This window comes from Hippopotamus amphibius, chromosome 17 (assembly GCF_030028045.1).
Source record: "Hippopotamus amphibius kiboko isolate mHipAmp2 chromosome 17, mHipAmp2.hap2, whole genome shotgun sequence".
NCBI lineage: Eukaryota > Metazoa > Chordata > Mammalia > Artiodactyla > Hippopotamidae > Hippopotamus > Hippopotamus amphibius.
This window is the reverse complement of record NC_080202.1, coordinates 47,127,711-47,154,417: the sequence shown is the minus strand read 5'-3', so window position 1 is coordinate 47,154,417 and position 26,707 is coordinate 47,127,711. Positions and strand designations below refer to the sequence as shown.

General features: G+C 36.9%; 1 protein-coding gene across 2 annotated transcripts; it reads right to left on the bottom strand.

Annotated features, from left to right (window-relative positions):
* Window positions 1–8,008: 8,008 nt before the first annotated feature.
* NOL11 (nucleolar protein 11) lies at window positions 8,009–26,505 on the bottom strand. Of its 2 annotated transcripts, none has more exons than XM_057715770.1 (18): window positions 26,355–26,505; window positions 23,241–23,354; window positions 23,063–23,119; window positions 21,746–21,894; window positions 20,534–20,591; window positions 20,074–20,215; window positions 18,528–18,716; window positions 15,808–15,884; window positions 14,585–14,708; window positions 14,004–14,092; window positions 13,407–13,481; window positions 12,764–12,948; window positions 12,486–12,611; window positions 12,097–12,330; window positions 11,515–11,593; window positions 10,906–10,998; window positions 8,584–8,691; window positions 8,009–8,423 (listed from the first exon to the last, which is right to left on the bottom strand). In XM_057715770.1, exons 1-18 carry the CDS (start codon window positions 26,493–26,495, stop codon window positions 8,307–8,309), a joined length of 2,157 nt encoding a protein of 718 aa, XP_057571753.1. In that variant the 5' UTR covers window positions 26,496–26,505; the 3' UTR covers window positions 8,009–8,306. The 2 variants fall into 2 exon arrangements, with proteins under 2 accessions (XP_057571753.1, XP_057571754.1); XM_057715771.1 differs by lacking the exon at window positions 26,355–26,505 and adding an exon at window positions 22,377–22,521 and having other exon boundaries at window positions 23,241–23,321.
* Between the last annotated feature and the right edge of the window lie 202 nt (window positions 26,506–26,707).

Genomic DNA, 26,707 nt, shown 5'->3' with positions numbered 1-26,707 from the left:
TATTCTGCATTTGAAAGAGTGCTCAGCATTTGCAAAGACAGAAGCTGGCGTCCTCTGGTCTGTATTCAGCGTCACCAACCTCACTGAACAGACCTGTTTGCATTTCTATCGCCACTGCACCCAGTCAGCCCCAACAACCGGTAACTCCCATTAAGGCTGTTAAGTGACAGGATGCTTGCCTTTCAATAAGAAACCCAACCAAGTGGGATCAGGATCTTGGCTCAGGCTAAAAATGAATCTTTTGATCATCCAGGTCACTTAAATTGAAGAAATCAAACATTTTTCTTAGAAACTCTTGCCTTGAAGGGAGATATATATTCATGTTTCTACATTGTTATGCTTTCAAGTCACTTAACCCTCCCTGGACAATCTGTACTCCTAGGTGGGTGATTCTCCTAACTGCTAACAAAAACCCTGGGAGGAGTCCTGGAACCAAACCCAGTACTGGACCACTTTTGCTTAAATAGCAGTGACTGGGCTCCCCCCCCACCTTTGGGTGGGTGGCGGTGGGAAGGGAGGGAAGACTAGCAACAATTGTCCTTCCTGTTACCCACACCTATTTATTTCCATGACTGTAAAACAGAGATGCCCTATGACTGTTGGCACAGGTTTGAGGTGAACTGAAAAAAATTAGGGCAACATAATGAATACTTCTTAAAGGTTAATTAGCAGGGAAAAAAACAAAACAAAACAAACCTTTGCAACCTTATGTCAGATTCCAAAATCTTTTGGGCATTTTAGTGATTCATGAAGCCCAAAGACTGGGAAGCACTGCTGTACATTCCTTGGACAGAGCTCTAGAAGCACTGCTGATGGGTAACACTCACGTGACATGCAAAGGGGAACCTGTATTGCTATTTGCTTTTGCTCTGAGGTCTCTTCTGCCAGATAGTAAGCACATAAAAGGCAGGAATTTTTCTCTCACTTTTTGTATTCCCCTTAGCAGGTACTCAATAAATATTTGTGGAGAGAACAAAGGCAACACCTCTCCCCATTTTCTGACTAAAAAAACAAAAAAAACCCTTCCGCTTTTTATGTTTAATAATTCCCTAAAAGAGTCTTATGAATTGCGGGTTTGCAACACAGCCTGTTTGCTGATGATGCCTGTGCGGAAAGGAGATGGGCTGAGCTTCTCCTTTGGATGGAAGTTCGCCTTCCTACCAGCAGGGCAGACAGGTGAGGAATCTCCTCTCTTAGGTAAAGTTCCTCACCTTATTCCCCACCGACTTCATGCTTGTGTTTAACCAATGCGTTGCTTCCTTATGTATCTTCTGGTTTGTGGGAACTTTTCCTCCATCGTGTAGTTATTTCCAACTCAAGCTGTCTTCTCCAATGACTCAGTAATTATTTAGTGAGCACGTCCTCTGTGTCGTCTTCCTATTTCATCTGCTAACAGCTCCTAACACAGGCTGATCCCTTGCCTCTTCCTGAACCACAATCCAATTTGCCCTGACAAGGGGCTCAGAAAGAAAGGCCTAAGCCCTTTAGCCAAACACCTAAGGTCCTAATTGATATTTCCCTCAGGGTCTCAGTATATTTGCACAAAATATAAAATATTAACACTTTTTAAAAGATTCAAAAGTTCCCTGTGGCCTTGTCTGTCATACTGTGAGAAGTAAAACTACAGAACTAGAAAAATAAAAAAGTAAAGATTTGAAGCAAAAGTAACTATAAAATCTATAATAGAGATCAGGTAAGAAAACTGACCCTTGAAACATTTCCAGAGACATTCCACCCTATAGCAAATGCAATCAGGCACTGCCAACAGAAGTATGTAACTGAAACACAGAGCCTTGATCAAGACTACAATAGCAAACAGTACTACCTATTAAAGGTGTAGGTATAGACAAAACTTTCTTTGAAATCCTAGGGAATAAACGTACAGTTTTTGAAACACGATCAGTTTAAACACACTTATCCATCATATTAAGTAAACATATTAATTTATATTTATGGTATCCTAAAATGGTTCAATAGCTTATTTAAAATTGTGCTCTGCAATCCAAAGGAACCAGCATCTCATACAGTTTCTACGTCCAAATACCAGTTTAGAGGAAATATGAATTTAGAAGAATGTGAAAAATGATACTATGAGGAAAAAACCAGCATAACCCAGGTGGGAAATTCTATAGGAAAAATGACCTAATTTCACAAGGAAGAAAACAACAAGAGATGGGAAGAAAACCTATAGATTGAAAGTCATGAGATGTATCAATCACAAATATGTAAACTTCACTTTCCTGAATCAAACAACTTGTAAAAATAAATGAATAACTGAAATATTCAGAGATGAAAATACCTGATGTCTGGGATAATATGGGACGGGGAAGTAAGTGGAGGTAGAGATGAAATAGGATTGGGAAAATACTGATAAATGTTGAATGTGGGTGATCTATGCATGGGATTCATTATACTCTTCTGTCTACTTCTGTATGTTTGAAATTCTCCACAATACAAACAAACAAACAAAAAAAAGAAAAAAGAGGAGGAATCTATAAAGTAAAAGTTTAAAATATATAATCAGGTAGAGTCTTTGTGAGCTTAAATTAAAAGTTTCTTTTTTTTTTTTAAAGTGTCTTGACTTTTGCAGCTGCCATATTTGTATCCACCTTTCCTGGGCCTAATTTTCTATTATATTCTTTTATTGTACATTTCCCTTTGTTTGAGAGGCAACGTATAAATAAATTAAAAGCTTTACACCAGGGCTTCCTAAGTGGCACAGTGGTTAAGAATCTGCCTACCAATGCAGGGGACACGGGTTCAATTCCTGCTCCAGGAAGATCCCACATGCCACGGAGCAACTAAGCCCGTGCACCACAACTATTGAGCCTGCGCTTTAGAGCCCGTGAGCCACAACTATTGAGCCCATGTGCTGCAACTACTGAAGCCCATGCGCCTAGAGCCCGTGCTCCGCAACAAGAGAAGCCACAGCAATGTGGAGCCCGCGCACCACAACGAACAGTAGCCTCCACTCACAGCAGCTAAAAGAAAGCCCGCGCACAGCAAAAAAGACCCAACACAGCCAATAAAATAAATAAAAATTAAAAATTAAAAAAAAAAGTTTTACACCAAAGGTTATAGAAGTCTTAAGCTTCCTAATTTTCTTAAGGGAATCATACACCAATCAAACTTATGAAAATGGTACAAACTTCATTTTGTGGAGTGTATGCTATTGCATATTACATGCTACTGTCCAACCTAGTAATGAAACAGGATGGTACACACGGTCTGTGCAAATCCAAGAGTCTTCTTCAAGTACATACCTGAAGTACTTCATATCCATTTTAAAGTAAAATAAAACATCTAACTACACCTCACCTGATGTACAATGTAAAATATAAGACATTTAACAATAAAGCAATAAAATATCCAAACAAACCAGGAGAAACAAATGTTGTAAGCCTGTGGTCTGAATATACCGTAACGATGCATAACAAATTTGGCACTGACAACCCAAATCAAACAAATTCATCCAGAAATGAAAAGTAGCCGAGGATAATTAGGTTAACGTGAAATTACAGCTTTAGAGAATTTCAATTTGTTAATTTATAAGGATTATAGGAAACTGTAATTACCTCATCACCTCTCATACCAAGGTATTTGTGTTTCTGGGAAAGCAAATCAGTGTCATTTGCCTGGTGAGTACAGAATTAAAGAGAGGAAAAATAATTTAAAAATTTATTTTTGGCAACAATGTGCCCTCTCACAGACTCCCCTCTCTCCCTCCAGGGCAGTATAGTTTTTGGTTTTCCACTTAACAAGCTGTCCATGTTCTCTAACTTTTCCTGCATAAACACCACTACATTTTTTTCTCTCTCTGATTCAAATCATTCTTTCCATTAGTCTAAGGAAGGTTACCATTAGTCTAAAGGATTGACAAGCAGGGTTAAGAGTATTAAATCAATATTTCCAGAGCATTTATAACAATGGTTGGCACACAGTAAGTGCTGTATAATCAAATATATAGTAGCTTATATGTTATATATCATAAACATACGCTTAAACAGTAAGTATACAAATGTACATATTTTACTAGTTAAAATACAATTAAAAAAACTATTTTATATTCTAAGTCTAAAAATGAGCTAGACTATCACAGCAACTGGGATCTGCCATGTATTATACATTACACATCTAATACATAAAGAGCACAATTCTATCTAACTATTGGTTGTGTTAATCTAGGTAACAGTATGTGACCTACAACTAAAAGGGGAACCTCAAGAGACATTTATTTAAAACCCCTTTAATAATAGTACACTGCTTTCTTAGAGATGAAAAGGCTCTGGGGAAGTTATTTTAAATAATGCCAGTCTCTTCAAAAAAGTTGTCCAGAATTTTGAGTAGTTTTTTCCTTAAGAAATTTGTCTGTAGCAAACGAAAGCGTTCCAAAAAACTCCACTGAAGTGGGTCTGTTTTCAAAAGCATCCCCAAGTCATGATGCTGATGACTACAGGAAGTGGAAGAGTATAATCTAAAATCACATTTCAGCTTCGCTAAGATAAAGCTGTGGGAACTGGGTAAGACGCTTAACGTTTATGAATAAATTACTGGTGAGCCTTCTCAGCTCTAGTTTTCCGAGTTTGAAACTTTTAAGAATCAAAACATGTTAAATATGTAAAAACATGGTTTTATGAAAATATTAAGTGAAAACAGCAGACCACACGTTATACGCTCAGTGTGATTATAACTATTCAAATCTGTGAAATACTCCCACCCATTTATCTGCTCATCCATCTCCTGATTAGAAAGCAGACTATAGAGATGAGAATGGTGGCTACATGGCGCACAGCCTTCCATTCTAAAGTGAGATTTATGCCAAAACAATTTTTATATTTGCAACCATAACTATCACCAAAGTAATAATCAATTCGGGCAAAAATGACCAATGGATTCACTGTTGGGGAAGAATACTATTCCAGAATAGGATATTCACACAGTCTCAAAGGTAAATACAACAATACATAGGTTACTTATGAAGTACAAAGGGAAAAGGTACCTTTAGAGTAAGGCAATCTGGTAAACCCTACCTTAACTAAGTGATCCAATTTAGCATCACCAATGAAAGGACAACTCAAAGCCATGCCTCCTGATGCTGTGCCTTCTCTGTAGCATTCTTGCCAGAAACGTTTAATCTGAATCTGATCATGTGGAAATGAGACAAATCCAAATTGAGGGACATTCTGCAAAATAACTGGCCTAGATTCTTCACAAATGCAATTATCTAGGGAACTGTTCTAGATTAAAGGAGATTAAAGAAACATGAAAACTAAATGCTACGCATGACCCTTGAATGGATTTTAGGAAGGAGAAAGTCCAATTATAAAAGACATTACTCGGAGAATTGTGGAAATCTGAATAAGGGCTGTAATCATTCTAAATAGTACTGTATTAACATTAGTTTTCTGAATTTGATAATTGCATTGTGATTATATACAATTAATGCCCTTGCTTTACAGGATTAAATTAAGTATTTATTGGATTAAACTGAATTATGAGATTAACCTGAATGTTTGTAAATAACTCTCAAATGATTCAGTAAAGAAATAAAAATTATATAGTGTAAAACTAATATGGCAAAATGTTAGCAATGGGTAAATTTAGGCTAAGAATACAGGGTTATTCATTGCTTTCTCTTGCAATTATTTTAGGATTAAAATTTTTTTAAAAGAACTGGGGCAAAAAGTCCATCTTTGCTTTAAAATTCTACATGATCCCAGAATGGACTTCACTATAGTTAGAGTCACCAAATATTTACATAAAAGGCTAAGGAGGCAAAAAGCAAACAAATATCTATTTTTAAGTACTAATGATAACCTGTTAGCCCACACTTCCCTCAAAAACCATTAAGTTCACAGCAGAAAACCATTTCCTAGGTGGAGAACTTAAGTTTAAAGAACAATTTTTGGGAATTCCCTGGTAGTCCAGTGGTTAGGACTCAGTGCTTTCGATCCCTGGTCAGGGAACTAAGATCCCACAAGCCATGAGGTGAGGCGGAAAAATAAAACACAAAAAACAATTCTTTTATTAGTATATAGATGTAGTATATATAATCAGAAACAAATCTGAGTTATAATTAAGTTAAAAAAAAGTCTAGAGGCAGAAGATATACTGCCTATATGCGGTGAACATAAAGGATTTACTTGCCAGAAAAAGTAACTGTTGCAAACCCTCAGAATTATTGCTCTATAGTTAGACAAATAAGATCTATTATTCAGTAATTTTATTCAATAACCATTACTGAACACTGATTATGTGCCAGTGGTCCTGTGCTTAGTGTGCAGGAAGGGTAAGACACAGTCCTTGCCTTGAAGAACTCGGCCTTAAAACAGCCTCCTGTCAATTATACATCAATTAAAAAAAATCCTCTTTGTGTCCTTATAACATCCTTAATTTCTAAATTTAGTTTTAGACTGTAGGCAACCTAGAGATAATTTGCAATTAGTATTTAAAAGCAATTAATTTTTCTACTTATTTTAAAAATCAGTAATTTGCTTCCATAATATTTACAACCTAAATTAAACAACTTTTATAATAAAGACTTTATAAGGGCCCTATACAGAAGCTCTTTCCAAATAGACAAAAGTTTGAGGGAACAGGGAATCTCACTCTGGGCTCTCCTCACTCAAAGGTCTCTACCTGTTTGAACCCTGACCAGGCAAGTTTCACTGCAGAAGCTGTCTTCAAGTACAATTAAATCAGGAGTCATGAAGAGCATATTGCCAGTCTATGAATTTTGGTTGCTTGTTTTCTCTCATTGAAAGAATTCATCAATCAATATGAGATTTGTCTCTTATCATGGGTTCTTATCAATTAAATCATAAATAACTCAGAATCTAAAAACATAAATCCTGAATAATCTCAACCCCCATAAGGGGATCTGTAAATCTACTAAAGTTCAAAGTTTTAAGAAAAGCTTAGGAACCCTCAATTTTAAGTCTGGGTGTCCATAAGTAATTGTTAACTGGTTCACAAAAAAAAAAAAAAAGGATAAACATTGTGGAGACTTGCATTTTTCATTTCTGCTGAGAAGTACTGTATCACAGTTTAAATTGTTTGAGCAAAAGGTCCCACTATTTAAAGTGAGCAAGACTGTTAATACATGCTGTTATCTTTGGTATTTCTTTTCTCTCAGGATTAAAGAGAGATTAAGAATGACTAAGGAATTAATATAACATTGTAAATCAACTATACTTCAAAAAATAAATTAAAAAAAAAAAGAAGAAAGACTAGGCAGAACCTGTTTGTTATGTACAGTAGTTGTAACTGAAGTTTACAGAGTGCCTGACCTAAAATGAAGCCTTTCTCTAACGCAAATTAAGTTAAGCCATAAGGATTCTGTATAACATGGGCTCCAGAACCACACCGGAACTTTTATTTATGCACTAGAATTTTTAGGAACTTAAAAAAAAAAAAATATTGCAACCCTTCAAGATAAAACAGGTTTCAAAATGATTTACTCAACAGAAACTTTCACAGCTCAGAAATATTTCAAGTTACTTTTGGTAAACTTAGTTCATCACCTGAAAAAGTGATTTCACTTTTAACAAAAATAAATTTGAGTTTATTTTTAAGAAACAAAAGCATCCATTTCTCCTACATAAAACCTTTCATTTGTCCTAAACCCAATGAGTTAAAACAGGAAATTCTATGGTCAATCAACCTATAAAACTATTTTCAGAAGAGACTTTTTTTTTTTACTGTCTAGAAATATATTTTTATAACTGAAATTAGCATCTAATCACAGAGGTGATCTGAGGGATAACGTTCAAGCCTTGGATATGTAAGAAGGTGAGTGCAAGGAGGTAAAGAACTGGAGAAGATGGCAGGAGATAAGTGCACGCGTGTACAAGGCCCCTCCCCGCCCTGCCTGTGGAATTGCCCTCTTCCGTTCCCCTGAACACAGATGAGCTAGGACAGTTGCTGACTCTGATAAAACTGTTTTCCCTAAAATCATTGTTTCGTCAATGGTGATTTTTTTTATTAAAAGAAGAACTATTCAAACAGATGGTAAGAAATTAAACTTTTATCAATACACAAATAAGTTTACTTAAAAGCACCTCAGTCACATATTTTTAAAAGTTTCAGTACCTCTCCCCACCAATGTCCATAACCTAGAATAGGTTCATGTGAAACCTGCAGTCTGACCTAGGAGAATCAATAAATGACGGTCTAGGTACTTGCTCATACATTTCTCTTGTCACCGAAGAGACAGTCACAAACAAAACACATCTCTTGCCTGGATGAGTAGGAAGAATCCACATAAAAGAGCTTCATACAATGTCTATGAAGGAGAACTGGTAATGTCAGAAGAGCTCCAGCACTTCAATTGAATATAATCCTCTATTACTCTTCTCTTGATTTAACTTCTGCAGCTCCCGAAAACTCGCTTCAATCTTGTTGAGCTCAGAGCAAATGTTTATCTAAAGAGAAAAGTTCCAACATAACTTTTACCATAACTTGTACCTATGAGTAAATCCTCCACAGTTACTTAGAGCTATTCCAAGAAAAATTTTAATAAATTATAATTTTGGTGTTTCTTGGTTACAAAGAGAATTTAATATATATCAAATAATTACATACCTGGGATTTCACAAACTTGTAAAGACTTAACAGTAGCCTTTTTGCTTCTGGTATCATTACCACAACAGTAAAATTAGCATCTAGAAGTAGACATATCCAATCCATAATCTGAAGATAAACAGAAAGGGGAAAGTTAAGATTTTAAATTTCATTTTAGGTTAATTCATTTTACAAAGTCCATAATTACATCAAACAGTTATAAGAAAAAATAAGTCTTTACAGAAGTCTAAACATTTTAGTCTAGAGATGAAGGAATTGCTAAGCAATCTGAAAAGGCTCTTTTCTGCTTTTATATTTGTCATTTTACAAGCATAATTGGATCTTTTCCATCAGATTAATCAGTAAAAAGAAAGCCACAGTGATATTTAATCCAAAGGAGAGTTAGCACTTTTTATTTTAAAAAAATTTTGATAACTACTGGCAGCTACAAAAAAAAGAACCCACTCATCTCCTATTCTGAAATATACACTACGACCCAAGAATGGGGTGTTGTGTATTATAGATGAGCTACCAAGAACTAAAATAAAATTATTACTATACATTTATTAAAGTATCCTATGTAGTCTACACATTCAAACGGTGTTGTTAACATGCAAATATCACAGTTATGAAAAAGCATTAAGGAAACCGATATTCATTTGGGGGGAGAGGGAAAGCTGATCCCTTACGTAACTCTCTACACCAAAATATATTCTATATGTATCAAAGAATGAAACACAGAAAAGGAAAATAGGTCTACTAGGGAAAAACAGAGTGGCTATTTTTACTCTCTTAGACTGGGAAGGTCCCTAAGTATGACATACCCAAAAAGAAGCCATAAAGGAAAAGCTTAATTTGTACAGCATAAAAATTAAAAATCTATCTATGGCAAAAATTACACTAAAGAAGGTAAAAGACAGTGAAAGGAAAAAAGTATTTGTAATACACTTGACAGAAATAGACTAATTTCTCTTAATATACAAAGAATAATTTATAAGTCAAAATGAAAAAGACAGGAAATGCAATAGAAAAAATGGACAAAGAACCAGATTAGGCAGTACATAAAAATGAATATAAATGGGCAAGAAATGATGGTCCACCTTTCTCATTATCAAAAAAATGCAAATTAAAATTTTATTGCACCTATTTGTTACCTACTCGATTGGCAAAGAGTAAGATCTCAGACCTTGGTGGTCGTAGTATCTCTTGTCACAACCTTTTGGAAAGGTAGCCTAGCATTTTCAAAACTAAAAATGCATGCACCCTTCATGTAATAATTTGACTAATGGGAATTTACTCAACAGGTGTTCTCTCATAATATGCAAGAATATCTGTCTAAAGACGCTCACTGGAAGTTTGTTTACAATGGCAAAAAACTGTAAATAATTTAAATGCCAATCAACAGGGGACTAACAAATCAAGATTTTCTATAAAATCAAATAGTATGCAGTGGTTACAAAGAATGTGGCAGATGTATACACCTGCCAGAAAATGTGTGAAATGTAGTACTGAGTGAAAAACCAAACTGCAGAATAGCAGGCACACTATGGTCCAATTTGCATTAGGAAGACAGGAGAAAGACAAGCTAGTGCACAGAAAGAAAACTTCTAGATGTAACAGCAACTCTGAGTGTTGGCTATCTCTAAGGGGTACTAGGGGTTATCAGGTTATCAGGAGGACACTCATCACCACTCTCTCCCAACAAAGCTGAGGAAATTCTTGAAAAGGGTCACAATAAAGAATCAGGAATTTAAGTTCCTTAGTACAGAATTATGGCTCTAAAAAATCTATCTACCAAATTGAGAGATTCACTCCAGTGGTTTGTGCACCTGGTGAGGGAGGAGAATTGTAGGGACTAGGAGACAGGGAGAAATCAGATGCTGAATTCCAGATTTTGATACTATATATATATAAAACCCCCCTTTTAAAGAAACAAAACAAAGGGACTTCCCCGCTGGCTCAGCGGTTAAGAATCCTCCTGCCAATGCAGGGGACATGGGTTCAATCCCTGGTGCAGGAAGATCCCACATGCCGCGGAGCAACTAAGCCCTTTGTGCCACAACTACTGAGCCTGTGCTCTAGGGGCCACGTGCCACAACTACTGAAGCCCGCACGCCTAGAGCTCGTGCTCTGCGACAAGAGAAGCCACTGCAATGAGAAGCCTGCGCACCACAATGAAGAACAGTCCCCACTCACCGCAACTAGAGAAAGCCTGCTTGCAGCAACGAAGACCCAACACAGCCAATAAATAAATAAACAAATTTATTAAAAAAAGAAACAAAACAAAACGAAACAAAAACAGATTTTTCCCAGTATCAGATCAAAGTAAAAATATGATCTCACCTGGTTCAGGGTTGGAGGGTGTATTCCAGGAAGAGTCATAGTAGCATTTTCACTACACTTCAGATAAAGGAAATACAAATACTGGAGAAATAGCTGGGTGGGGAAAAAGAACAATCACTTTGATAGGAAAGTTTTCTCTATGTAAAGCTAACAAAGAGACTGGAAAGAATTTTAAGGGCTACTGAATTTAACTGTACATCAAACTAATATGCTAGACATCAGGGGACACAAAAATTAATCAAATGCACTCCTGGCCATCAAAGACGAGTTCATTTGGTTTGGGAGGGCTGGGTGAGGAGCTCATTTTGTTTGTGAATAATAAGTAGAGAAGAGAGTTCTTCTCTGGGAAATTCTTTTTAGTTTCTACTCACTTCTAACTTAGATGGATGAACCTGGCCTTCGGGTTTGGGACCAGGAACATGTCAAGCTCTGCCTCCCCCAGATCACTCTAGTCTCTCCTAGGCACAATTTTTCACCGTGAGGGCTGGGAAACCTCTTACTCAGATGAAAGAACTTTATAACCTTCAGAATGCCCTAAAATCTGGGTAGAGTTAAGGAGCAACATTTAAACCAGAAATAAAATCCTGTAGGTATTGTAAGAACACTCACAGTGATGTGTTGTGCTGGAATGTCCTTCAAATGAGGCAGAAGAAATGTCTCGCTATATGCTGAGTGAAGAACTGAATTTCTACTCAGGAATAAAGGAAAATCTCATTTCAACAAACAAAGGCTTTTCTACTGAAATTATAAGTACCTCCCCTCCCCAGTGTCATCTTTCTAAATTTATACAAAAGTTCTACTTTTCTAGAAGAGCGCTATCATTGAACATTCTCCTCATCACTAGAGATCATCTGGAATAGTTTGCTATTATAAATAATTGGTGTTTATTCAGTATACTAATTTTTAGAACTGATAGAGATTCTCAGTATAGCTTCTTAAATAAGAAGGTTTAAATAAGTTGTTTGAACATAGCATTGAATGTAATTCATTTTCAAGCAGAAACTGAAAAAAAATGAAAAAGAAAGAGAAAGAAAGAAAGAAAGAAAGAAAGAAAGAAAGAAAGAAAGAAAGAAAGAAAAGAAAAGAAAAAAAAACCACCTTAAATTATTTAATTACTCCTTAGTTTTTGCTTGGCATTTGACTACATCCCTGGGAAAGAGACAATACACGGGAAACTGTTTCAAAGGATACAGTAGGGCTGCTCTTTTCGGTGTAACAGGGCATGAAGTGCTCTCCTTCGTTGAGGTCTGAGGCTTCTCAATCAACTCCTGAGAACAGTTCTCACAGTTATCTTCTTCTTCAGGATTGAAGCCATTCTGAAGAATTCCACTTTGTTCTTCCATTTCTCCATCTTGTACAGTATCAGTATAGTCAGAAACTGACTCCATATTGATATCTGTTTCTTGAAGACTGTCATCACCAATGCTATCATGTTCATTGAAAACAGGAAGTAATTCTTATCAGTAGTTGAACTTACTGGAAAAAACTTTCATTTTATAAGCCTTCAAAGTTTTACAAATAAAATTATATGATAGATTAAAAATGCAGTGGAAGAAAAGGACCATCAGCTTCTAAATTACCTCAAGAAAATTTTTAAGCAAGCGCAGGTAACTGACTCAGGGATGTCAGGGAACTGCTGTAGGCAGAGCTGTAGGATCTGCACATCTGCCTTTTCTAAGGCAGCCTCCATTAAGCCAGGGCACAAGCTAAGACCAAAAACAGGAATCATTTTTATAATATCAAGAAACTCTCAATTGCAAATAATTCATTAAGCTTTTTCAGAGTATGAAAATCAGAACTGCAAAAAACAAGGTCAAAAGAATTATGCGTATAAAGTTTGGTGTACAGAAACTTTTACCTGTAAGAAAGCACGTGTGTTTGGATAAGCTGTGTCAGACAGTTCCGGGGATAAAATGATGGTTCTGCTTTACATCTTCCCAGAAGTCCTATTATTACGTCCCCAATAATAGTATGAAATTCAGGGGTCCGCTTAAAAGCCAAAAATTTACGTAGTTCTACTTCAATATGTTTTTCTGAATATTTCTGAAAGGACAGAAGTAAAGAGCTCAGTCTGATACATTAATAAATGTCACTCTGCACTTAAAAGTTCCTAGCTCTACATTTTTTTACATCACTAATACTATTCACACCTTCCTGTGAAACTGGAGTGGATACTACAATTTACTACACAAAGACAAAATATAAAGTAAAAAAACCCAATAAAACTCAAGGATTTAGAAATCAAAATTTCTAAGAAGCTAAATTACAAACCTTCAATGCAAGGTTGAATGACATACAAAGCCACCACCAACACACTTATCTCACAAAATGCTTTGTGAGAGTCAAATAAGCCAAAGTATCACTCTGACAACCTCAATATACTATGCAAGGGTTAGCCATAGCTCTAAAAATGATCGCAAAAGGAAGACAGAATAAAAAGTACATGGGATATCCTTTAACCATGAGCTGATTTTTCGTATTTCTAATATTTTTAAATTTACCTGTATGGTTGCTAAGAGTTGCGTGGATGCTGGAACCTCTGGCTGTACACTCACTTCAATCTTCCTTCTCCTTAACTGGAATTCAGTGCATTGATTAGGATCTCAGAACAACACAGAAGATTCAACAGACATTTAGAAGAACATAAAATGTCCCAAAGAGACAGGCACACTTCTGTTCTAATCACAAACTTTTTCTTTTTAATTTATTTTAATAACAAGCTTTTTTAGGATTTGGTTTTCTTATAGTGAAAAGTGGGTCTATTTCAACTTTCAACTTAAATCTCTTTAAGATCTTAAGGTTTTCATTTTTTAATAAATAAAACAAAATCTCTATATGATATTCAGGAAGGTATTATTACTAATCGCAAACTGGTTGACTCTAACACCTGGGTCTTACACACATGCCGATAAAAACTACTAGACAACATGTGTCATTTTTGGATTAAGGGTTGTTGGGATCCTGGGTTCAAGCTTCAAATCACCCCATGATTAAGAGCAAGCTGTAAGAGTTGTACAGATATGAATTATTAAAATAATTCAACCTTTTCTGTTTTTTAACATTTGTACTAACATTTCTATTTCAACCACAAAACTTACAATTCTCTTTGACTGCTCTGAGTTCTGAGATCCATGTCCACATCCCTGTGATGTTTCCCAGTTTACAAAATGAGGCATGGCATGAGCGCCTAAGAAAACACAAAACACACAATTTTGGAATTTTGTGACCTATTGGTATTTACCCAGCCAATCAATCAAACAAAGAACAATTAAAAAACAACCTCTCAAGCACAATTCAAGAGAGGCTTTAAAGCCCATTTCATTCTATCAATAACCTCAGATCAATAACTCAAAATATCATAAAAGACTATGTGTCCAACAGATGAGGCCACTGTAAATCAGGGAGGGAAAAAGCATTACTGATTTGTCTGCAGGACTCTCCCACTGCCCCTAAAGTCTGAACACTGGTGTTTAAAACGCAGTGTAGCTCTTTAGCTTGCAGCAGTATCTGCAACGTGTACTGTTCCCAAGGTAGCTTCCTGGACCAATAAAATTTGAATGAACACTGGCAAATGTCAACATTAAGAACAGGTTTATGCAGACCGATAGCTGTGAAAATCTACATATCTAACCAGAAGTTTATAAAATGGTTTTTAGTAATACAACATTTAAGTTCCTACCTGGATCTTGACTATGCTTGAGTTTTCCAAGAGCACCTGCTAGTGATGACACTTCACACTTGTATGGGATTACAGTTAGAAATTTTCCATGTAGCATAAATAAATTTTCCCCATAATACCAGAGCTACAAAAAAATGTTATCAAAAATGTAAACAATCCTTCTTCTAAGATGTGATTCAACAAAGCCATATAACTTATAACAATAACTTGTTGTGTAAGTAATCTTAATATAACAGAAAAGGATACGGCAAAGCTAAGCAACTTTCCAGAATAATCTCATATGTTCAATTTATTGAGGTAGGTTTATAAAGCTCTTATTTTTGCCCAAGTCTGAATAAAGCATAATTTAAAGAATACTTTCTTTTGACTCATAAAAATCTGATCAACACATACATTGAAAGTAAATGAATTGTTTAAGATAAATATTGTCACTTACACATCTATTAACATGATACAAAGGCTACTGCAACATGGGCAAACTGTTCTGATGTACTAAATGAAAAAAGCAGAATTTAACATTGTTTCTATCTCAGGATCCCAATTATAGAATTGTAAAAATGACACAGGTATATGAACGAAAAGCTCAAAGGAACACGGAAATCAAAAGTGAAGTCTGTTACAGCAGTGAATGGCCAATTTTGTCAAAATTACTTGTTAAAGTATACATTAGAATTCTAAGATAAGAAATATAGTCTCCTTATCCTCTAATTACAATGAACATCCTCCTCTACCTTGCTTTATACACATCCTATATCTTGAATTTTAGTGACTACCCATTCGCTAAACAACCAGTTCTGACAGAGCACCTGTGTCAAGCACGGAAGATGTGATGCAGAACAAAAAGACAAGGACCCTGGCCTCAGAAAGTTTATAGTCTGGTCAGCTTAAATTTTAATTCTTTAAGTATTCTTTAAGTAATTCCATGATAACGTTTAACATATAACCTAAAAGACTCATTTACTAGGCAAAGTAACAGCCCTTGGATGTAGTTCAAAATATAAAAGTAAAAAGATCAAACCAAAGTGAGATTAAAAAGTTTTATTAACTAGCTAATTGTTCTCTCCTGATCTAAATATAATCTTGCAGGTAGATAATATTTCTTAATTTATTTTAATCAAAACTGACAAAATATTTAGATCCAAAGAGGTCTCTTTCCTTATAGTCTATTTGTCAGACACAAAAATAATTACATGTGAAAAAAAACCCAAAGCGCAAAAACTTACCTGACCGCTGGTCCCTTGTGGTAACTCTTTCGAAGTCTGCAGTGTTTGAAATTTTGTATTCCATATGGAGAGACATTCTATAAAATAAGACATACAAATTCAGAAGTCGGGACACTTCCCTGGTGATCCAGTGGTTAAGACTTCGAGCTTCCACTGCAGGGGGTGCAGGTCTGATTCCTAGTCAGAGAATTAAAGATCCTGCATGCCGCACGGTGTGGTCAAAAAATTAAAAGTCAAATTCGGAAGTCATCCAAGTATAAATATATGATGCTGGGGGTGGGAGGAAGGGAGGGAGGGAGTAGGAAATTCATAGTTAAACACAGCAGTCTTGCTTTAATAAGTATAAAAATGAGTAATGAAGACAGAAATTCAAAGAAATGAGATCTCATGACAAGAAGTGGACACGTGTGCAGGCAGGGGGCATACAGGAATCTGTGTACCTTCCCCTCAATTTTACTGTGAACCTTAAATGCTTTAAAAAAATAAAGTTTTTTTTAATTAATTAATTTTCTATTGCAGTACAGTTACTGCACAACACTATATAAGTTACAGTGGTACAGTGTAATGAGTCACAATTTATAGCTACATAAAATACTGGCGTATTCCCCATGATGTACAATATGTTCTTGTAGCTTATATACCTCATAGTTTGTACCTCTTACTCCCCTACCCCTCTCTTGCCCCTCCTCCCTTCCCTCTCTCCACTGGTAACTTCTAGTTTGTTTTATCTTTGAGTCTGCTTCTTCTGTTTTATTCACTAGTTTGTTGTACTTTTTAGATTCTACATATAAGTGATGTCATACAGTATTTGTCTTCCTCTGTCTGACTTATTTCACTTCGCATGTCCTACAAGTTCATCCATGTTGCTGCAAATGGCAAAATTTCATTCTTTTTAATGGCTGAGTACTATTCCATCATATATATGTGTGTGTGTGAGATGTGACGCCACTTCTTTATCCATTCATCTGTTGATGGACACTTAGGTTGCTTTCACCTTGGCAGTTGCAAATAATGCTGCTATGAACACTGGGGTGCAGGTATCTTTCTAAATTAGTTTTTGTTCTTTCAGATACATACCTAGGAGTGAAACTGCTCGGTCATATGGTAGTTCTACTTTTAGTTTTGTGAGAAACCTCCATACTGTTTTCCACAGTGGCTGTACCAATTCACATTCTCACCAACAGAGTACGAGGCTTCCCTTTTCTCCACATCCTCGCCAACGTTTGTTATTTGTGTTCTTTTCGTTGACAGCCATTCTGACAGATGTGAGGTAATATTTCATTGTGGTTTTCATTTGCATTTCCCTGGTAATTAGCAATGTTGAGCATCTTTTCATATGTGTACTGGACATCTGCATTTCCTCTTTGGAAAAATATCTATTCAGATCTTCTGCCCATTTTTCAATTGGGTTGTTTGTTTTTTTGACTTTGAGTTGTATGAGCTGTTTATATATGTTGGATATTAATCCCTTATCAGTCATATCATTTGCAAATATTTTGTCCCATTCAGTAGGTTGTTTCAATTTGTTGATATTTCCTTTGCTATGCAAAAGCTTTTAAAATTTAATTAGGCCCCAATTATTTATTTTTGCTTTTATTTCCTTTGTATTAGGAGACGGATCCAAAAAAACATTGCTGTGATTTATGTCAAAGTGTTCTGACTATATTTTCCTCTTAAAAAAATAAAGTCTTAATACAGATTCTGCTATGGAAAGATTTCTATGGCATCTCAGGTAAGTGGATAAATTAAGATGCACAACAGAGGGTATGGTATGCTACAATTTGTGTAAAAAGAGGAGGAAAAATAAGTAGTTGTATTTGCACATATTAAAAAAACTCTGGAAAGAGACATGGGAAACTCTCTTGAGGTTAGTGAGTTTTCTGGGGTTAGAGCAGGAACTAGAGAGGGAGGATGGGGGTTGGGAGAGCACAGCTTGGTAAAGTGGTTAAAAGCCAAGACTTAACAGCGGTAGAGTACACGGTATAAGAGTCAACCTGCTCGGGTTGAACCCCAGTTCCACTACTTAGTTACCTAACATCTCAGTTTCTCATTTGTAAAACAGGGGTGATGATAACTGGACTTTCTCTCATAGGGTTGCTGGAGGATTAAATGACACAAATAATGAGATAATACAAGTAAAACATGTGGCACCGGATAGTTATGCTATAAGGGGTAGCTCCTATCTTAAAAAGAAGAAACCTAAGAACAAAATACACAGGTAAGGATGGCCATATCAAGTCTGTAGTTAATAGGGAGCCGGTCCTGAAGAAAGCAGAGTTCTTGCTTTGAAACTGGGAGAAGAGACTGGAAAACGTGGACAGAGTCTAGACTATGCAAAGAGCTGAATGCTAAACCACAGATTTGGAGTTTTATAATAAGTGTAGGCTGGGAGACCCAATCTTGCACAAAGGTATGAACTCAATCCTCTACTGCAAGTCTTACCAACGTTCCCAATGCCTACAGGCTGGCACAGATACTTGCAGTTTTTATTTAAGACACTGGTGACGAGCAAGGTAGTTAGTAAGTGATACAAGGAAATGTTTTAGAGAAACTAATCAAGGTAAGATGAAATCAAAGACTATTCAAGAATTAGGAAGCTACAGGGAAAAAAAGAATGAATTAGGGTGGTAATAAATAAATGAAAAAGAAAGAGGAGACTTAAAGGTACACTTTGACGGAAAAAATCCAAAGGACTTCTTAACTGATTGGATTTTAGTTACCCTTAGAAGCTGGTAGTGGTGGGCCCAGGACTGCTACGTGATCCTGATCCAGGACGGTGAGTGCAGCACCACTTCGAGCATTGCCAGACACCACAGACTTGAGCAACAGTGACTGAACCACCCTCTGTTTTTTTTCTGGGTCACTAGGATGTATTGGTATCAAGGTTTCATATACACATCCATTAGCGCCTGTTTGAAACAAGTATTTATTGCTCATTATTGGATAAATGATAGTTCTGTATCTGTTATAGTTAAATGTACTAAGTTGTTTATAAGATTTTACCAATTTGACATAGAATCCAACCAGAAAAATAAACAAATGTAATAGTCACATCACTCTAGGCTTTCCCATAAAGAACATACTACAAACCTAAAGTTGAAGGAGAAGAATATTAATAAAAATCTCAGTAAGAAATGTCATAATAGCCATGAAATAAAAATTGTAAATATCTGTAATAAACTATGGGGGAACTGCCAGGAATACAGACAATCTTATCAGTAAAAGACTCTCTTATTAGAAATTAATTAGCATTCTGGTCCAAACATTACATTTCTTGTTAGTCCAGCACCTTGAAAACCCTATGAAATTGCTGGGTTTTGTAAGTCAATTGTATTTTTGACAACTTCACATGGTTCTAGCTATGCCACATGAAGATTTTATGACTCTTTGGTTCAGACTCCCTTACTTCAATGTTCAAAAGCTAAAACACAACTCACAAACTTCTGTGTAACAATAAATATGTCCTGTAGGTTAAACTTTAAGAAAACCAGCCCCTCTTAAGCAAATGTATTAAGCGGATTCCAACGACCCTCCAGACATGATAAATGACGGGAGTCTTTTTCTTATAGCGACTGCAAACGTTTGCATATTGAAAAACTTCACAAAGATTTTAAATTGTGATAAAATGAAAATGTTTCCCAAATAATGCTCGTTTCTTCCTCCCTTAACCTTCTCAAAACAACTTCAAAAGAAGCCATAAACGGCTGGGGGGAGAGAATACCACAAAGGCATTTTTTCCCCTGGATGCATAAGATTGGGACTAAACTTTAGAGCATCAGGTAGCAGTAAACTCCAAGGCACTAAAACAAAAAAAAAATCTGTAAAATGCAGTCTAGCAGAGTCCAAGACTGCTCTATTAGTGTCCTTTTACCGACCTGTCTCTGTCACTGTTCACAGAAGGGCACACTATACCGTAAGGTTGGAAAAGAGGAATGGAGGGGCCATTCAGTACCAACCTTAGGGTATTTTATGGTTCACTAGTTACAGTATCAAAAAAAACTGGACTTAATCATAGTAAAGATAAAAAGTGATTTTCCCTTTTTTATTGGTATTATGTTGTTATTGATTGCTTATGATAAAATTTTAAGACGTAAAACTTACCTGCAGAGAACTACTGACCTAATGCATGACCAGACATGTAAGGAAGCATGGAAAGGGAAACACTACAATAGAAAACTGTGAAAACTGAAGACTCTAACTTAACAAACACCAACCTGTAATACCCCTTTCTTTATAAACTCTGAAAGTTTAAAGAAAAATACTTACTTAATGACATCAAAGAGATGAATTTTCGATCCACAGATGTACTAAAACTCTGTATAACAGATTTTTCTTCTCCAAGTAAAAGTGTGTATTTGCTTAGGATACGTGAGTTAAACTTTTGTACGTAAGCAAAGTAATTTCCATGCTGAAAAAAAAGGTTATTTTATTTTAAAAATACTCCCGTTTCCACCAACTATGTTTAAATGTTGCGATCAGTTGTTGCCCCACTGTAATTACTTTAGTGAGTGCTTAAAAACCTATTGTCCAATTACAATTAAAAAGTTATAAAAAATATTTCTTTAATTCAGGCATAGAAATAATTATAACTAATAGGCTTTTTAGTATTTTAAAAATACATAAAAATTTTCTGAAAGAAATACCAAAGTCCAATTTTCGTTTTAAAAATCATACAGATGACCCTGAAATGTCACAAAATGGACCAGGAATTAAAGATATCACTTACTTTTTCACTAATAAAAATCAGCACAGGATGCCTAAATACCATGAAAACCTTTGTCCACCTAAAAAAAGAGAAAAATTATAAAATGCCAAGTCACCAGCTGAGAGAAACACGTCATCAATCTAAACTTAAGAGATTATCTTTTATTAAATACTTTTTAGAGCCAGAGAGATAGCAGAGAACACTTAATCCAGTGTTTCAACCTATCTACCGCAGGGACCTGGAAAGCATTCCTCTGTCAAATGCAACTCTGGATTAAACGTAAATTGCTGAGCTTTCCAGAGCTTTAAAGACAATAACGTGAACTGTAAAGTACCTAGGTTTGTGAGACAGGATGCAGTGTTTCCCAAACTTATCTGACCTGCCCCCTCCTCTTTTCAGAGTCATTTTGGGGACTAATGTTCTCAGGAAACCATTAGCATCTCACCTGCCGTCTTCAAGTGACAGCGGGAACTGAGGCACAGGGAGGGTAAGGGGCCTGTAACCAAGGCTGCACAGCCATTTTCTGGCAAAGTGGGGATTAGAACCCAGATTCTCTACCTATCTCTTTTTCCCTAAAGATTTTCTCCAAATACAGTTGCTCTCACTTTAGAGGCACTCATCAGGTCTAAGATATAACTGGTCACTGTCCACACTGTTCAATGACTACGTACGAGCCTTTGCTTGGACTTTTAAAAACTTCGTTTTTATCAGGTGGGCCTGGAGGAGCAGCAAGTTAACCAAACAGGAAATGCGATGAAAGAATGGGGATTGGAGAGATGTGAAATCATGCGATTTCCGTCTATCATTTGAGGGAGTCATTTTCCCAGTTTTATTCCAGAATCTGGGAAAGCAGAGGTCTGTCTCAAAGCACTATCCTGATTCCACCAACAACAAGCTGCACATTTCTTCAGGGGAAAGGATTCTGACCTTGGCAGTCAGGGCCATATGGCAGAAGATTCTGGTCTTGTGGGATTACTCACTTAATTTTCAAATAACGGACTATCCAGTTTTGTCATTAAGACAGGATTCATCTGGCCTGAGTTTCCTCAATCACTTATCATGCCAGAGGCTTTTGGGGGAATGTGATTTTGGCTAATGTCTTACAGACGGTTTTTAATTATGTTACTTTTATCATGTTTATAACCAAAATACTTTTGAGCAAGGCAAGGACTATTATAAAAAACACAGAGTGCATTTTCTTTTTGGTAAAAAATCACAAGTATTGGAACTTACTTAATCACTTCTTCGTCAGAGATAATAGTTTCAATTTTCTGCTGGGGCTCTGCAAGCAAGGCCTCTAAACCACGAACGGCACCTTCCTTGAACAGCACCAGGGGTTCTGTCCCCTGTATTGAATGTATCCTATATACCTCAGCAGACAACTAGAAGAACATAAAAACATTTAAATTCTTATTCTAAAGGAATTGCCACCTAACAGAATAAGGACATTTGCAGAAGGCTTATCGTTAAAGGACTGATTTGCTTTCATTTTTATCCAATTTTATCTTATAATTATGTATGGTTCCAAAGTGAAATCTAAAACATAAAATACATTCAGACATCTAGCTTTTGATCCTATTCTCTATCCTCTCCCTTGCACTCCCCCATAAGTAATCACTTTTATTCATTTTTGGTTTATCTTTCCACTGTAAATACTGGACATTAGGCTATAACCTGGGTCTCTCAAAACTGGAGGTGGGGAGAGGTACAAACAAAGCCACTAATACAGAGTTATAAGTGGTTCTGGTATTAGAAAAAGAAAGATGCCATATGTAAATACATGGGTTATATCTATCCATTTAGCCTGCAAGCCCAAGAAGAGAAGTTAACACCATATGTGGGATTAAAACTAAACAAAACAAACCCATTGTGTAAAATTCAGGATCGTGTTACTGCAGGGTAAACAAAATGCCTGGAGCCAGGAGGTAGTACAGGTAGCTCATCAGAGGTTTCAAGGGTCCAGGTGACAAGTGCGGTTATATCTGAATCAGCTCTACTGTGAACCACTTCTAAAATATGCCAATTATATTTACAGTTAGACATTTAGAACCAGAAAGAACTTCCAAGAGTCATCTAGTTTGAGATCTTCATTTTATAAGAAAAAGTTGATTAACATACTTCAGGTCATCAGGAGAAAAGGCACAGCTAGTTAGTCATGGGTGTTTTTCCCTGCATTGTGTGCCACTCTTAAAACGTATAATGCATGGAACCTGCAGGGTCTGTTCTACTATTTTAAGAAAGGGAACAATGAAGTTCATTTGTTCTTGCAACGGATATACCACAAACATTTAAACTCATGGAAATAACTATAAATGTATCATTCATGAATTATTTAAATCCCCAACCTCAAATGAAAATAACATACATTTTCTAACATATTAACTCATAAATTGAGACGTTTTATCAAGATTTACTGTATGATAACTAGAATGAAAAACTGGTTATAACCTTTATGTCATGTTCACAGACGCTAGAAGATAAATAACTATTACAAATTATTCCATCTCACCAATAAACTAAATAAATATGTTGGAAAATCCAAAGACTTACTGTTGCTTTAAATACTTTATCCAGGTTTACGTCTTCATTATTCCATATTCTCAAGACCTTAAATCAAAACATACAAGTTAAAAAAGCATTCCAATCTCCATTTACATACCACATGAATAGTTAATAAATCAACATTTGGCTTGTTTTGTATATATTATATAAAAGTTTTAGAACTCACCTTATTATCATGTACAACAATATACTCTCCAGTCTGAAAGTTGCACACAGCTGGACATGTTATAATTTGACCTTGCTTCACTGACCAGCTCCCCAAGGGTTTCTGATCAGAAACCTAATGAAATAAACATACAATATTCAAAAAGTAGGTTTCAGACATTAAAGCAATTAAATTTGCATTTGAAAGAAAAGAAGAAATCATTACAATGACAGCATTTAACAAATCTAAATTAAAAAAATAGTCACAGGGCTTCCTAGGTGGCGCAGTGGTTAAGAATCCGCCTGCCAATGCAGAGGTCATGGGTTCGATCCCAGCTCCAGGAAGATCCCACATGCCGCGGAGCAACTAAGCCCGTGTGCCAAAAAAGAAAAAAAAAAAAAATAGTCACAAAAAGACAAATACTGTATGGGTTCCACTTAAGCCAGAAAGTAGAATGGTGGCTGCCTGGGACTGGGGGAATTGGGAATTACTGTTTAATGAGTACAGAGTTTCAGTTTTGCCAAATGAAAAGAGTTCTGGAGGTGGATGGTGGTGACGACTGCACGACAATGTGAATGTATGTACTTAATACCTTGAACTGTACACTTGTAGTCATTAAGACAGTAAATTTTGTCACGTATATTTTACTACAATTAAAAAAAACTTTAAAAAAGTAGTTAAAATGAAAATATATGTTCAACTCGAGGATGAAAGATGCCTTAGAGGACTGGGAGGGGGAGGATGGGCGGGACTTGAGGGAGGGTGGGGGGGAGTCGAGGGAGGGAGGGAATACGGGGATATGTGTATAAAAACAGATGACTGAACTTGGTGTACCCCCCAAAAAAAGTAAAAAAATAAAAACAAGCAAACAAAAAAAAACAAACAGATGATTGAACTTGGTGTACCTCCCTAAAAAAATAATAAATAAATATAGATGTAAAAAAAAAAAAGAAAATATAAGTTTCCAAAATGAAAAAAGTAAATGAATAATGACTCTGATAATGAACAGTATTAGTACATTTAAAAAACTGATTCCGCTGTACCCTTGAACAGGGGCACGGGAAATAAAGTCAGGGTAGCTGGAATCATGCCAGTTCTAATCAGCCACTCTCTCTCTATGCAGGAACTGCAAAAAGTCCACTTGACAGCCAGGTAAAAACTAATGGTGTCATCAAAACAAGCAAACAGTATAGGGTACTATTGGCAACCTGTTCCCCAACCCTCAAAGTAGACAGCTAGCTTTTTTTTTTTTAAGATTGAAGTATAGTTGCACAATATTATATAAGTTACGGGTGTACAATATAGTGACTCACAATTTTAAATGTTATACTCCACTTCTAGTTATTATAAAATATTGGCTATATTTCCTGTGTTATACAATATATCCTTGTAGCTTTTTTTTAAAGATTTATTTATTTATTTATTTATTTATTTATTTATTTATTTTTGGCTGTGTTGGGTCTTCATTGCTGAACATGGGCTTTCTCTAGTTGAGGCCAGCGGCAGCTACTCTTTGTTGTGGTGTGGGCTCCTCATTGCGATGGCTTCTCTTGTTGCCAAGCACGGGCTCTACGTGCATGGGCTTCAGTAGTTGCAAAGTGTGGGCTCAACAGTTGTGGCACACAGGCTTAGCTGCTCTGAGACATGTGGGATCTTCCCAGCTCAGGGATCAAACCCAAAGCCTCCTACATTGGCAGGTGGATTCTTAACCACTGTGCTACCAGGGAAGTCCCTATCCTTGTAGCTTATTTTATACATAATAGTTTATACCTCCTACTACCCTAGCCTTAGTTTGCCCCTCCCCCTTCCCTCTCCCCACTGGTAACCACTAGCTTGTTCTCTGCACCTGTGAATCTGCTCTGTTTTTGCTATAATCACTAGCTTGTTGTAGTTTTTAGATTCCACACATAAATGCTATCATACAGTATTCGTCTTTCTCTGTCTGACTTATTTCACTTAGCATAATGCCCTCCAAATCCATCCATGTTGCTGCATATAACAAAATTTCATTCTTTTTCTATGGCTGAGTAGTGTTCCACTGTGTATATACACCACTTCTTTACCCATTCACCTGTTGATGGACATTTAGGTTGCTTCCATATTTTGGTAATTGTAAATAATGCTGCTATGAACACTGGGCGCATGTATCTTTTCGCATTAGTGGGGCTTTTTTTTTCGTTTGCTTGTTTTGTTTTCCCTGATATATACCCAGGAGTGAAATTCCTGGCTCTATTTTTAGTTTTTTGAGAAAAAAACTATACCGTTTTCCACAGTGGCTGCGCCAATTTACACTCCCACAAACAAGGTGGTACAAAGGTTCTCTTTTCTCCATATCCTCACCAACATTTGTTACTTGTGTTCTTTTTGATGACCGCCATTCTGACAGGTGTGAGGTGATACTGTGGTTTTGGTTTGCATTTTCCCTGATCATTAGCGATGCTGAAATAACTAGCTTACTGAAGATACAGAAAACTATGTTCAGCAGCTCACATAAAAATAATTACTTTCCACGCGACCACTAAAAGCAAAGTTTAGAAGTGTCAGGCTGAAAAGGGGGCGGGGTGTGCAGACTTCAAGGGATGCAAATCCAGGACTTACAGGGTGAACCACAGCTAGCAACAGACAGGTCACTCGGAATCAAGATTCCTACTAAGCTGCCTAGAAAGTAAGAAACCAAAACAAAACACCGACAAAACTTTTCTCCCTAATGTGTGTGTAAGAAATGTACGAACACAAGGCTAACCCACCGTTCTCGTAGTGACATCTTCTCCCACCCAACCAATCTCCGTTCAACCCTTCTGCAGGCAGCTGGGGTGACAGAGATCCCAGGAGGGGATCTTAGCCAGGCCATCTCCGGGAGAACTGAAGCGAAAGCGCAGGTTTCCTTTCCTTTCCGAGTCCAGCCCACGTGCATTCAAACGCCCTGCCACCTGCAACTCGGAAATAGGCCTCTCTCTCCGGGAACGACCGAGTCAGATTCTGGACCTCACTCAGCATCCCGAAGAGGTCACGCCGGCTCTCCGCTAAGCCCGCTGCACGAGCTCTTTCCGAAGCTGTGAGAAACCCGAGGTTCGGGCTCTGGACTCAGAAACGGACGAGACGGCAGCAGGGGCGCTCCGATCCTATGGCTCTCACCTTATAGAGGATGACGGTCCTGCCACTGTCCGTCACTAGAAACTGGTCTGTTTTATCGCTCTGCTCCACTCCGAGGGGTCCGTCAGGCCCAGAACCCAGCGGTACCGCAGTCAACGTGAAACCCTCCTCCACGGCTGCCATTTTGGCCCGACGTACGGAGGGCCGCGCGTCGCTCCCGGCAGGCTTCGCGCTTTCTCTCGCGAGAACTAGGAGGCCGACAGGAGCAGGCCCTCGGGAACTGAGATACCTGCTCGCGGAGCCTGCGACCTCTGGCGGATAGAGATCGCTAGCGGCGCGGCGGACGCCGTCCAGTAGGCGGGGCCTGGAGTTTGCGCCTAGACTCCGCCTCCCAG

Bases quoted from the DNA above. Each gene is read 5' to 3' on its own strand.
- NOL11 (XM_057715770.1), bottom strand. From the start codon at position 26,495: ATGGCAGCCGTGGAGGAGGGTTTCACGTTGACTGCGGTACCGCTGGGT. The intron at 23,120-23,240 runs GTGAGTTCTAAA...TTTTGATTTAAG, and splicing joins TTGTTGTACATGATAATAAG to GTCTTGAGAATATGGAATAA. The intron at 8,424-8,583 runs GTATGTAATTAT...TTTTCTCTTTAG, and splicing joins ACAAGTTTGTGAAATCCCAG to ATAAACATTTGCTCTGAGCT.